This window comes from Psittacula echo (assembly GCF_963264785.1).
Source record: "Psittacula echo genome assembly, chromosome: 1".
Lineage (NCBI taxonomy): Eukaryota > Metazoa > Chordata > Aves > Psittaciformes > Psittacidae > Psittacula > Psittacula echo.
Window position 1 is genome coordinate 119,026,443 of NC_137735.1, and position 12,077 is coordinate 119,038,519.

Below are 12,077 nucleotides of genomic sequence, written 5' to 3' on the forward strand. Positions count from 1 at the left end.
TCAGTAGATGAACACTCTGATTATCTAGTACTTGGCTATGTCCTTAGTATTATTTTCATTCTTTTTTCTAATTCAGTATCAAAGAGAACTCCATCTGAAGTGTATTATCTCTGGATACTGTTTCAAGAGTAAAACTTTTTTAATTTTTCTTTTAAGATTGAGCTTCTCAAACAGTTTCCTGATGGTACAAGGACAGAGCAAAGCCTTTTCAGGGAGCTTCAGCTTTTAAGGTAATGTACTCTTTAAATAACTAAATAAATAATTCAGCCAATATACATGAGAATAATCAGGAAATGGCCACTGTGATTTTTACTTATATATTTTATTTTCTAAAATATTTTAACAGTTTTTAAAAATTATTCTAAAATTGTTTTATATTCCAGATTAACTAATAACCAATTAGAGAAAGACAAAGCACAACTAGCTCAGGAGGTGGAAGATTATAAGCACCACAGGCACACAAGTACAAGTGAAGTTTCTGCAGCTGGTAATCGTTTTCAATACTAAAATGATGATCCTCCTGTATTTGGGGCCTTAAGTAAAAATAGGTTAAAATGTATGTGCAAAATGGTAATAAATCTACAGAATTATCTAAATTATATTAATTACAGAGTAGTGTAAACTGGAGCAAATTAAGGTCTTGGATTTTGGAGTTACTTACACAAGGCTTTTATAGAGAAGTTTAATTAATTGTGGAGATTTTTATGATCTTCAACAAGAGGCTGTAATATTTGTCAGACTTCCCCTTCCAAGAGGATGTACAGTTCATCGCTTTGCTTTATAAACCTCAAAAGACTTCTTGTAAGGTGTCAGTCATTCATTGAAATCCTCTTGCTTACCCCTTTTGCCTTGGGTTCCAAGCTGCCATAGAATTCTATTCATCTCTTTCCAGATACCAGCTCTGTGAATAGTTTAAGACTCCCAAGGAAAAAGCAAAAAAGCAGAGCACTATAGAGCAGCATGTTGCCATATGACTGGGGAAAGAAAAACTAACCCTCTTTGAAATAATGAATACAGTTAACAAGATCCTTACGCTATGTTATTACCAAATTTCCTGCATTTAATTCAGAGAAACTGAATGCAGGACTGGCAATGGGAGGATTGCATTCAGTTAGAGGAGCTAGACACACCCATTTAATTTGTACAAGAACTAAAGAAAAGCCCAAGTGACTTGAATTTTTGGTGGTTGTTGATCCCCACTGGGTTTACACACTGTTACAAACTGTTCAGCTTTCAGGGAATGCAGAATTACTGTAACAAGATTATTCATATCATTGTTTTTCATTACCTTAAATTTCATAACAAATTACCGTTATTTTTGCAGGACACAATGAAATTTTACAGAAGGATAAAAATGACAGGTTAATGGAAGTAGCTGACCTCCAGACACAGCTGAAAGCCTCTGAGTTGGAAAAACAGCAATTAAGGGTGAGTTGCAAGGATCATCCTGGGCAATACAATGAGACAATGGTTAGCTAGGAGGAGCTGTTTAATATCTAATGGCAAAGTCAATTTCTGAGCATTATGTTTATGAAGCCCAGTTTGTTGTTAGTGAATGTGCTGTTCATGGGTAGATTTTTGTGTCTCTTAGAGAACATGCTTATTATTATCTTATTATTTACCACTTAAGTTGTTGACATGTATTTCCCAAGTTCTGGATAAAGGTAGTGTATTCCTTCATTCTTTTTAATAGGAAGAAACAAAAAAGCTGAGAAGAGAACTAGAAAACTATGGCCCTTCCTTTTTTGAAGAAATTGAAGATCTGAAATATAACTACAATGAAGAAGTTAAAAAAAATATTATCTTAGAAGAGAAACTAAAGCAGCTTTCTGAAGAGTTTGGCATTCAAGGGGATAGTCCAGGCAATGTTTCTGTTGATTAAGCTAGTGTTTAGTGTCCTCAGTATTGATACAGTAAATAAATTCTGGGGCAATTTCATAATATTTATATATTTTTTTATCTTTGAATAATACAAGTCTATTAAAGTTACAATAGTTTGGCACATACCTAAGAGCACAGAATTGAATTAGTCAACGGATTATGGTCAGTATTTATATACAGCAGTCAAAAATGAGTTTTACCTCTCCCAGCCCCTTTGCAATACTATATGTTAATTTAGAACAGTAATTTGGGTCATACACAGGTGTCAAGTGAAGTTGAAATCTTGGCCTTATCCTGTAAGTCAAGAAACTCTTAAAATGTACTAAGTCTGCCAAGTTCCCGATCAGTAAAACCATGTAATTCATTCCTGCTGTCTCGTGCTATCATCCTTAACTGTGGACTCAGGGTCAGTGTGCTGAAAGTCTGTTGTTATATCCCTGATTGTTTTTACCTCAAATTTTAGAAAATCCAAGAACAAAGAATTGAAAATAAAGTTACAGTAGTATTTCAACCAATCCAATGGTGTGTTGGTATTCAAATAATTTTTCATTTTGTATATTTTATATAGCTGGATGTATACTTTTATAGCACAGATAAAATGCAGCCAACTCAAAACAATCATGCAGTCTCACCTTTATTATTTATATGTCATCTTTCTTAATATGCCCTTGATGAAGTTTCCTAATTGAGATGCAGTCTGAAAATGGGTGTTATTAAGCCAAGTCATGTCTCAAATTACTGAGGATCTCTAAAATAGAAGTTTACTTTCTTTTATGCTTTTTGTCTCAAAATAGTAGAAGTACTTAAGTAGCATATAGCTTGAGTACGTTTTTGAGTAATAGTGAAATGCTGCAGCTTACCAGCTAAGTAATACCAATGAAAAGTTTTCCACCAAAAGAAACTGTTACAACTCAGGAAAGAAAAAAATAAAAAATGCAATTTTATGGGCCCACCTGAAATACATCCTTTACTGTTAAGAAACAAGATCCTATATACAACAGTGTCATAATAATTATATTTATAGAAGTGCAAGCTAGGGAACTTTTACAATTGATCGTACTCATGAGCTAAGCTATTAGGACCAGCCAGTGTTAGACAGTATGCTTCTGACACTTATAACAGTTTCCAGAAATGGATTCAAAAGTTAAGAATTTTTCTGAACTGAAAATAAACATGCTAAAAGCTAGATCTCTGCTCTGGATGTTGGATCTCTCATTACATAAAATCAGGCATTTAGGAAAAACTTTAACATTGTACAGTACCTAGGCTGTTGCCTGAGATAGGAGATTATTTGTAAAGAGTTCTGTGGTAGACACAAGAGGAATGTAGCTCATAAAAATCATTTCAAGCATCAAACTTGATATCTTGGAGTCTGTCAAATCTTTGACCATCCAAGTTTGAAAAATGGTGAAACAAACTCTTTGGTTCAAAATCACAGTCATATTTAGCTCTATTAAAAGAAATTACAACAGGCTGAGAATTCAGGTATGTCTCTGCAAGTGGCCAGCGTAAGCCAAGATGATGGCGATGGAGCTAAAATAGAAAGAAGTAAAATCAGTTTAGAGGTTTTGATATAGTAGCCCAACCGTTCCAACTTGCAGGGGGGTGTGGGTGTGCATGTGCTTTAATTCGAAAATCCTCTGCATTGGGGCACTTAAAATCATTAAGCAGTTATCTGAGTAACACAAGTACAGCAAAGCACAAGACAAACTAGAACCAAGGTGTCATCCAGAGCTTCAGAAAAAAATACAAACTTGCCAGTTAATTAAAACCCACATTCTTATTAGCAATACCTGTTCTATAAGTCAACATTACAAGAAAGGAATTTTTAAGATAAAGAAGCTTTAAAATGCTGAGTGATTCCTATACCGAGAGGCAAGAAAATATTATTTTATGTTCTCAATTACTTTATTAGCATAATGTAGATAATGAAAAAGTTTAATATGTTGTCACTGTAGTGATTCACTGTCTTGACTAATTCTACTGTCATGTCACTTGCTAGAACATTACTACTAAAGAATTTGGAAAGCGAGACAAGAAGTGAATACCTCACTTGAAGTAGTATGAATTACTGTACTGCTTCCCCCATGCCCACATATATATTTACCTTGATTAAACACCCATCATTGCAGTGCCACACAATTCCTTCCACTTTACCCTCATTGCAGCCTTCAAACCAAGATAGTATGTCATTTTGTTTCAAGGGGGGCGGATTCTTTATTTCAAATGCTCCATGTGGCACAAGAAGATGTAGAGGCTGCTTCTTGCTTCCTAATCCTATGTTAAGAGAAAAAAAAAACCCTGCTGCTAGTTATATGTGTTAAGATTTTCCTCACTTTTGTTACTGTGGCTATCTAAAGCACTATTAAAGGTAGACTTTTATTATTCTGTAACAGTTAAGAGAACTGTTTAAGGGAACAGTTAAATACATACTTTTAAGTATCAAATGTAGCTGTTTCTTCCTCATGTAACCTTTTATTTATGTATTTTCTTATGAATATAGATTAATAATTAAGCCAGGCTGTTAACAACTACATTGCTGCTTTGCTGACCAATATATGTCTCCATCTAAGAATACAACCATTAAACTTTTGTGTTGCATTTCCTTTACATTCTGAGAAAATGCTTAGACCAGATACTACTATTTTTCCTATCTGTCCTTGCAAGTTACCCTAACAGCAAAGCTCAGAAATCAGTTGTGCTCATACCTATTTTTGTTGTTGTAAGGATTTTACAGAGAAGCCACAACCAAAATTTAGCTTAAATTACATTTCCCTAAAAAAGTATTCATAAGATTTTATAATTTAAAAATTGCACTTTATGACTTTACAAGAAAAAAAACCCACCAATAATTTTCTGCTTTAACGGAATAAAGAATATCAAAAGAGCAAGAAAAATAAAAGTCAAGAAAAGACACTAACAAACAATCTTAAATATTTTAGTATTTTAATAGTAATATTTTAAACAACTAAAGACTAACTTAAAACATTCTTCTAGTCACTCCTGAAGAACATGCAGGTGAAAACAGGTTTAATAGACATAGTCTCATGACAACTTAGCTTTCTGAGGTGAGCATTTTTGGGTGAGTGTTTTTTGAGCCAGCCCTTTCTCTCCTTTCTAGAAAGGTTACATTGCTACCTTGGAACTTTTAAAAAAACTTATTAAAAAAAAAAAAGGGAAAAAAAAAAAAAAAAAAAAAGCATCGATTTAACTCAAAAATATCACCAAATAGAAAAGTATTTAAGAAAAGACCATACAAACTTACCATATGGATTTGCATTAATATTAGTCCCAATAAGCTCCAGTGTTTGTTCTAAAATTTCTGATAATGGCACCGGGCTGATTTCCAGAAGCCCTGGGTCAGCATGGTATTTCAATACCAGTGCTATTTCAGCCTCATAATTTACAACAGAGGAGTGCCAGCAATACTGCTTACTATTTTTCTCCACAGGCACCCAACCTAGGAGAAAACATTTCATTTTACCGAAGTAAATACCTGAAGTTATCAAACATGTAGTAGAACTGTACATGCATTAAAAACCAAACCAATACACACCATTAACTACAAACAGAAAGAGTAATAAGAAAAACTGTCGTATCTCGGAGAAATGTTAGAGGAATGCAAACAGGACAGCTACGCCTTCAGCTGAAGCCCTGTAAGACTGTACAGCAAACTGCAGTTATTTTCATTGTGTCAGAAGAACAAAGCCTTTCTAGACAGTGAATGAATGACATTCCAATTCTTTTCTGAATATGTTAACTACTACTTTTTATTCTACAACTATTTCTAATTAACTTCAAAAATGGATTTCCCCCCACCCACTTTACCCATTCTGCATCTTAAGTACCTGGCATATGTCCGTTTTCATCAGGCAAGGGACTGCCATTAGAGAACTCTATGTCCTTTGCTGGAATCCAGGTATCTGGAACAGGCTTGAAATCCTCTTCAATATTCCAAGCAAATTCTAGATGTATAAGTATGACATTTAGTTCCTGGCAAACTCTTAGCCAATTTTACGTTTTGATCATCTTTCACTGCAATTATTAAAATACCACTGATCTAAACTTTGTTTTACAGACAGTAGTCCCAATTAGTACAAGCACTAAAATCTGGCACACTCAGGCAGTCTACAATTAGGATGGTGTAGTTTAAAAGTTCAAAACTAAGATGTAAAAATAGTCATCTAAATAGCCAACATTGTATTTAAACTGAAACAAGATAAATAAGAACAAAACAGAATTTCAGTTGGAAGGGACCCACAACAATCATCTAGTCCAACTGCCTGACCAATTTGGAGCTGATCAAAACGTAAAGCATGCTGTTGTTGTTAAGGGAATTGTCATAATGCCTTTTGAACAGGGACAGGCCTGGGACATTTACCACCTCTCTAGGAAGCCTCTTCCAGTGTTTGACCACCCTCTTAGTAAAGAAAAGCTTCCTAATGTCTAAACCCTCTCCACTTCTCCTCAGGAAGCTGTAGAGAGAAAACAGATCACCCCTCAGCCTCCTTTTCTGCAAACTCAATAAGCCCAAAGTCTTCAGAGTACCTTCTTTCCAGCCCCATTACCACCATTGTTGCCCTCTGAATACATGCAAGGAGTTTAATGTCCTTCAAGCTCTAGAGCCCAGAACTGCACACCAGATTCAGGGTGAGGCTCCACCAACGCTGAATACAGCGAGATAATCACCTCTTTTGACCAACTGGTTATACTGGTTTGATGCACCCCAGAATGCGGTTTGTCCTCTGGGCTGCCAGGGCACACTGCTGTCAACCAGTTGAGCCTGCTGTCAACCAGAACTGGCCCTAGAATTGAGCCCCGAGGAACATCACTGGTGACCAGTCACCAGCCAAATGCAGTCCCATTCACTACAACCTTTGGAGCTCTGCCCTTCAGCTAGTTCTTCACCAAGCACACTGTGAACCTTCTTAGTCCCCACAGCTGGCCAACCTATCCAGAAGGATGCTGTCAGGGACGGTATCAAAAGCCTTACTAAAGTCCAGAAAAACTACCTTCACCACCTTCCCTTCATCCAGTAGGCAGGTGACCTAATCATAGAAGGATACCAAATTAGTTAAACAGGACTTCGCCTTTGTAAACCCGTATGACTGTGCCACATGACTGCATTATTCTTTAAATGACTTTCAACAGAATCAAGTAGAATCTTCTCCATAATTTTTCCTGCAACCAACATTAGACTAACAGGTATATAGGTCCCCTGGTCTTCCCTCATGCCCTTTTTGTGGACTGGAGTAACACTGGCTAGATTCCAGTCAGCGGGGACTTCCCAACTCCCAAGACCTTTTTTGGTAGATGATCAAGAGGGGTCCTTGCCCTAACAGGACTAGCTCCCTCACCTGATGGGATGTATCCCATCAAATCCCATGGACTTGTGAACATCCAGCTGATATAGCTTGTCCCCTGCAATTCCAGCATCCACACAGGGCAAGCCATCCTGACCAAGAAGACCAGGCAGCCCAAGGTCTACCAGTATTATTAAAGACTGAAGCAAAACCCACAGTGAATACCTCTGGGTTTTTTTCATCCCTATTAGCCAGAAGACCATATTCAACAAATACTGGCCCAATGTTTTCTTTAGACCTCCTCTTGCTACTAACATACATAAAAAAGCCCTTTTTGTTAACTGAAACAATGCTGGCCAGTTTCAACTTTAATTGAACTTCGGCCCTTCATGTCTTTTTCCTGCATAATTTTTTTTTCTGGAGAACAGAAGGCTGCATGGAGGCCTCATAGCAGCCTGCCAGTATCTGCAGGGGGCCTATAAAGGTGCTGAGGAGGGACTCTTCATTAGGGACTGTAGTGCTAGGACAAGGGGTAACAGGTTAAAACTTAAACAGGGGAAGTTTAGATTGGATATAAGGAAGAAATTCTTTACTGTAAGGGTGGTGAGGCACTGGAATGTGTTGCCCAGGGAAGCTGTGAATGCTCCATCCCTAGCAGTGTTCAAGGCCTTGGGTGACATGGTTAATGTGAGGTGTCCCTGCCCATGGCAGGGGGGTTGGAACTAGATGATCTTAAGGTCCTTTCCAACCCTAACTACTCTACAATTCTGATATACAAACCATGTCTCTGTAATACTCCAGCAAAGCCTGACCTTGCTTCCAGAGATCATAGAATTTCTTTTTCCTCTTCAGCTCCAGAAGATATTCCCTGTTCAGCCAAGCTGGTCTTCTGCCCCCCTTGCTTGACTTATAACACAGTGGAATTACCTGCTCCTGTGCTTATAAACAATAGTTCTTAAAAGACTGATCAGCACTTGTGGACTCCTAAGCCTTCAAAAGCAGATTCTCAGGGTACTCTGCTAAATAACTCCCTGAGTAGCTTAAAGTTTGCTCTCCTGAAGTCCAGATAGCAACCCTGCTGCCCTTTTTTCCTACTGCTCTGAAAATTTTAAACTCAACCACTACATGATCATTGTAGCCAAGACAGCCACCTACCATCATGTCCCCCATGAGTCCTACTCTATTGACAAATGGGAAGTCTAGGAGGGCATCTTTCCTAGTTGGCTCCTTGAATGCCTGTGACAGGAAGTTATCTCCTACAAACTCCCCAAGAATTTCCAAGACCTGCTCATCACAGCAGTACGATATTCCCAGTTGATGTCTGGGAAGCTGCAATCTCCCACAAGGACATGGGCTACCAATCCAGAAACATCTCCTAATTGCCTACGAAATAACTTATTGCTGCTTGCATCCTGGCTGGGCTATTGGAAGTAGACACCCCTCTACAATATCTCCTTTGTTTTCCATTCCCCTACTCCTCAACTGCATCACCTACTAACCATACAGACTGTAGAGTCAAACCTTTCCCTTATGCACAGTGCAACACCTCCACCCCACCTGCCCTCTCTAGCCCTCCTAAATAGCTTGTAAGCCTCCCTCCCAGCACTCCAATCGTGCCACTCATTCCATCAAGTATCAGTAACACTAATGATATTGTAATTCTGGGAGCTAACCGTGCTTCCATTTCACGCTGTTCGCTTCTCATACTGCATGCACTGGTGTACAGGAATCTCAGATACACTCCTGAGCTCTCCATGCTCCCAGGAGACCTGTAAACGTTCCCACACGCATTGCCACCCACTGGCGATACCATGCCAGCCCTTATCTCACCTACTGCACTGCTTTTGGTATCTCCTTCCCTAGTCGACTCTACTTTAAAGTTCTCTTGAAGAGCGACATTAAAAAAATTTGAGTATGATCACTGACATTTCCTGTATTAGATGACAGCATTTTTCAAACTAGATTAACTTATATTGGAAAATACAAAAAAGGTAACAAATCTTCACCAACCTTTGCAATCTTCCAATGAATACAAGAATTGTTTAAACTTTTTTTCAGCTTGCTTATTAGGTTTACGATCCAGCCTAGCCCATAGATAAGGTTGTCCTAGAGTTTCCAGAGAAAGAAAACCAGCAGTTTACTGAGGTGACCATACCCACTGAAATGAAGTATATAAAAGACAACATATCAATTCTCATTTGCAACAAGAGAAGTTTTACAGCCAAAGACACTACATAAATTCATACATTCATTAGACTACATGGACCTATGGTTACAGCAACTATTACTGCGTGGTCAAGATCTTCAATGGCAGCTGCATTCACAGAAGCTGTAATCCAATAAATCTCACAACAAAAGCAAAAGCTACATAAAACAAGGCTTCTACTCAGCATGAGAAAACTGCACACAGATCTGTTGCATTACCTTTGTAGGTAGTTACATAACAGCAGGTTCCATCCACCTTTTCAGTAGGAATTGCACTGTATATATCTGCCTCTATCGCCTTTGCAGTTATAGTTTCAGTAGCCAAAACTTTAAATGGCTGAAAAAAAGACAGGTATTTTAAACCCTCATCATGGCTAGATTACTGTCTTTCTCTCATGTGGATTCTTGCTCCTGACAACTGGACTCTATAAGCCAAGTCTTACTCATCCTATTCCTGTTTTCTAATCCTATCAAAATACACCAGTGTTTCCTCAAGACATGGCAGCTTGGAAAATGCTCTAAGATAAAAGACCAAAGACAATCTGTTTGCAAACTCTCTCCCCCTTTTCCACACTTGATTATTATTTAGAGATAATTTTGCATTTTATGCACTTCAAGTAGTGCATATAAACTAGAAGGGTTCCAGGCTAATGCTGCAATATTTGGAGATGTGCCTTATGTGCCTTCCTGTATGACAATGGTAACAGAAATTCATCCCGATGAGCTGCTCCAAGCTCTCAGTTTAGAGCTGGAAGCCAACAGCACCATTTTATGCCATGAAATATACAGGCCAGTGCAACATAAGGTAGCAAAAGCATCCTGGTGTTACACACTTGGTATCAGAGCAGCCAAGTGAAGTCTTCCACTTCAAAGAGCAAAGACACAAGTAATCCAGGCATCTGAAATAAACAGCCAGCCACAACTATTCCAAATTTCTAGGCTGGGTTCATAACAGTGTCACTGTAAACATATCATCGTGTCTGGATTCAAATATTCCTGCAAAATCATCTCCCCTCCCTCCTCTCTTCCAGGACACCTATGAGCTGTAAATCTCAGAACTCTGAATTCATAAAATGAGAACCTTCTACACGCTTTCTTTGCATAAATGGGCTGATTTCTGTTTTAGAAACCAAGTTTGTAATCATCTATGTCAATTCTATGAAGATTACATGAAAAGCTTTCAGGGTAGGAAGGTAAAATTCCCATTGGTTTTCTGACCACCACCACCCTTCTTCCCCAGCAAACAGAACCCCCTCTGGAATCCTTGCCTGCAGTTTGAAAAAAGGGAAAACACAGCTTATGCTAGTTCTAGGTCTAATCCCCTAATGGTTTCTTCTGTATGAATTAACAAATATATAGGGAGACCCTTACATGACCATTACCATGATGGTGCTGCTATTCAGAGTTGAACAACTTAGCTACTGAAGTCTTGGCAATCATTTCAGCTCTTCCATCCAGAAGTGAAATACTGAAGGGTGAAAGTCACCCACATGAATACAAGTTCACCATGCAGCTGACAGAAAACAGTAGGCACTGCTAATAAAACCAGGCAAGAAAGGTTGAAGGTCTACGGCTAGAGAGGTGAATCACACCCCAGTCTGTCTTGACACTGCCATTTCCATCACAGGAAATCGTTACATTGATTCGGATCCACTACTTTCCCCTTATTAGATATCCCATGTTTTACAGCCTCAAAGGAATTCTACTCGCATAACCCTGTTACTGCCTGGATCACAACCAAAAAGAAAAAAAGAGAAAAAAGTGTGTTTATTCCCCACAAGGCTCACAGGAGGACACGGCACGACAGTTTTACACAACTCCCAGTCTGTCCATGTTGGATCAGGCTCGTTCCTTACCGTGACCATTCCCGACGCTTAGAAAAAGCAAACGCGACACCTGCGTGAGCACCTGGATGCGCCACCGTCCATTTCGCCAGAAACCTGCAGCCAAACCCCTCACATCTCGGCTATCTCACCCCGTCTGGTGGGCTCCGGCCGGCTCGGTCCGCCATTGGACTCGGCCCCGCTGCGGAGACTGGGGCCCCCATCTCCTACCACCCTCCCGGCCCCGTGCCGCCCCGACCACCTGCCGCTCCCGCTTGGCCGACGGCTCCTCCTTCACCTCCGTCACGAACAAACACGGCACCTTCCGCTGCACGGCACACGGACGCCTCATGACCCCGAGCCCAGCCCCAACCCCCTCCTACCGCCAACCCCGCGCCGAAACTACACTGCGCTTGCGCTGCTCCCGCAGGGAGCCACGGGAGGTGGAGCCCGTTACTGCCGCCCCCGCCAGCATCTGCGGCACGGCCCTGGGCGCGGCGGGGTGAAGCGCCCTGCCCGTCTCCAGCAGCTCGCAGCTCGGTGTCGGTTCCGCCGCTCTCCGGCGCCCTGCTCGGCCGGAGGCCTGGGGCAGCTCCGCTCTCCCCAGTGGCAGCTCCCTCCGGACCAGGGCCGCCCCGGGCACCACAGCTGTGCTCGGACATGGGCCCAGGCGGCCGCGAAGCTGAGGCCGAGGCCGGCCTGAGGCCCCAAGCTGTGAGGACTTCTCCCTCAGGACAGCCGCCTCCTGTCCCTACCCAGGCTCTCTGCCTCGGCGTACAACCCTTGAGTCTCTGCCGGGTTGACTGTGCCTGGACGCCAGGCACCCACCGAAGCTGCTCTATCACTGCCCTCATCAGCTGCACAG

At 40.5% G+C, this 12,077-nt stretch overlaps 2 protein-coding genes across 2 annotated transcripts in view; one reads left to right on the forward strand and one right to left on the reverse strand.

Moving 5' to 3' along the window:
- Positions 1-3,165, forward strand: part of CEP290 (centrosomal protein 290) — a 49,951-nt gene extending 46,786 nt beyond the window's left edge. Inside the window, exons 52-55 of the mRNA XM_080625028.1 lie at positions 157-230; positions 384-487; positions 1,325-1,428; positions 1,694-3,165. Coding sequence (XP_080481154.1) covers positions 157-230; positions 384-487; positions 1,325-1,428; positions 1,694-1,882 — 471 coding nt within the window. The 3' untranslated portion in view covers positions 1,883-3,165. The remainder of the gene's footprint in view (positions 1-156; positions 231-383; positions 488-1,324; positions 1,429-1,693) is intronic.
- A 49-nt stretch (positions 3,166-3,214) lies between these two features.
- Positions 3,215-11,580, reverse strand: RLIG1 (RNA 5'-phosphate and 3'-OH ligase 1). Its single transcript, XM_080625019.1, has 7 exons — positions 11,475-11,580; positions 9,609-9,726; positions 9,195-9,290; positions 5,730-5,846; positions 5,147-5,341; positions 3,989-4,158; positions 3,215-3,414 (listed from the first exon to the last, which is right to left on the reverse strand). Exons 1-7 carry the CDS (start codon positions 11,562-11,564, stop codon positions 3,226-3,228), a joined length of 975 nt encoding a protein of 324 aa, XP_080481145.1. The 5' UTR covers positions 11,565-11,580; the 3' UTR covers positions 3,215-3,225.
- Positions 11,581-12,077: the final 497 nt, after the last annotated feature.

Excerpts from the sequence above, each read along its gene's own strand:
- RLIG1 (XM_080625019.1), bottom strand. The coding sequence starts at position 11,564 with ATGAGGCGTCCGTGTGCCGTGCAGCGGAAGGTGCCGTGTTTGTTCGTG. Across the intron at positions 5,847-9,194 it reads TTCATTGGAAGATTGCAAAG|AATTTGCTTGGAATATTGAA; the intron begins GTTGGTGAAGAT and ends TTATACATCTAG. Across the intron at positions 5,342-5,729 it reads TGAAAACGGACATATGCCAG|GTTGGGTGCCTGTGGAGAAA; the intron begins GTACTTAAGATG and ends GTTTTCTCCTAG.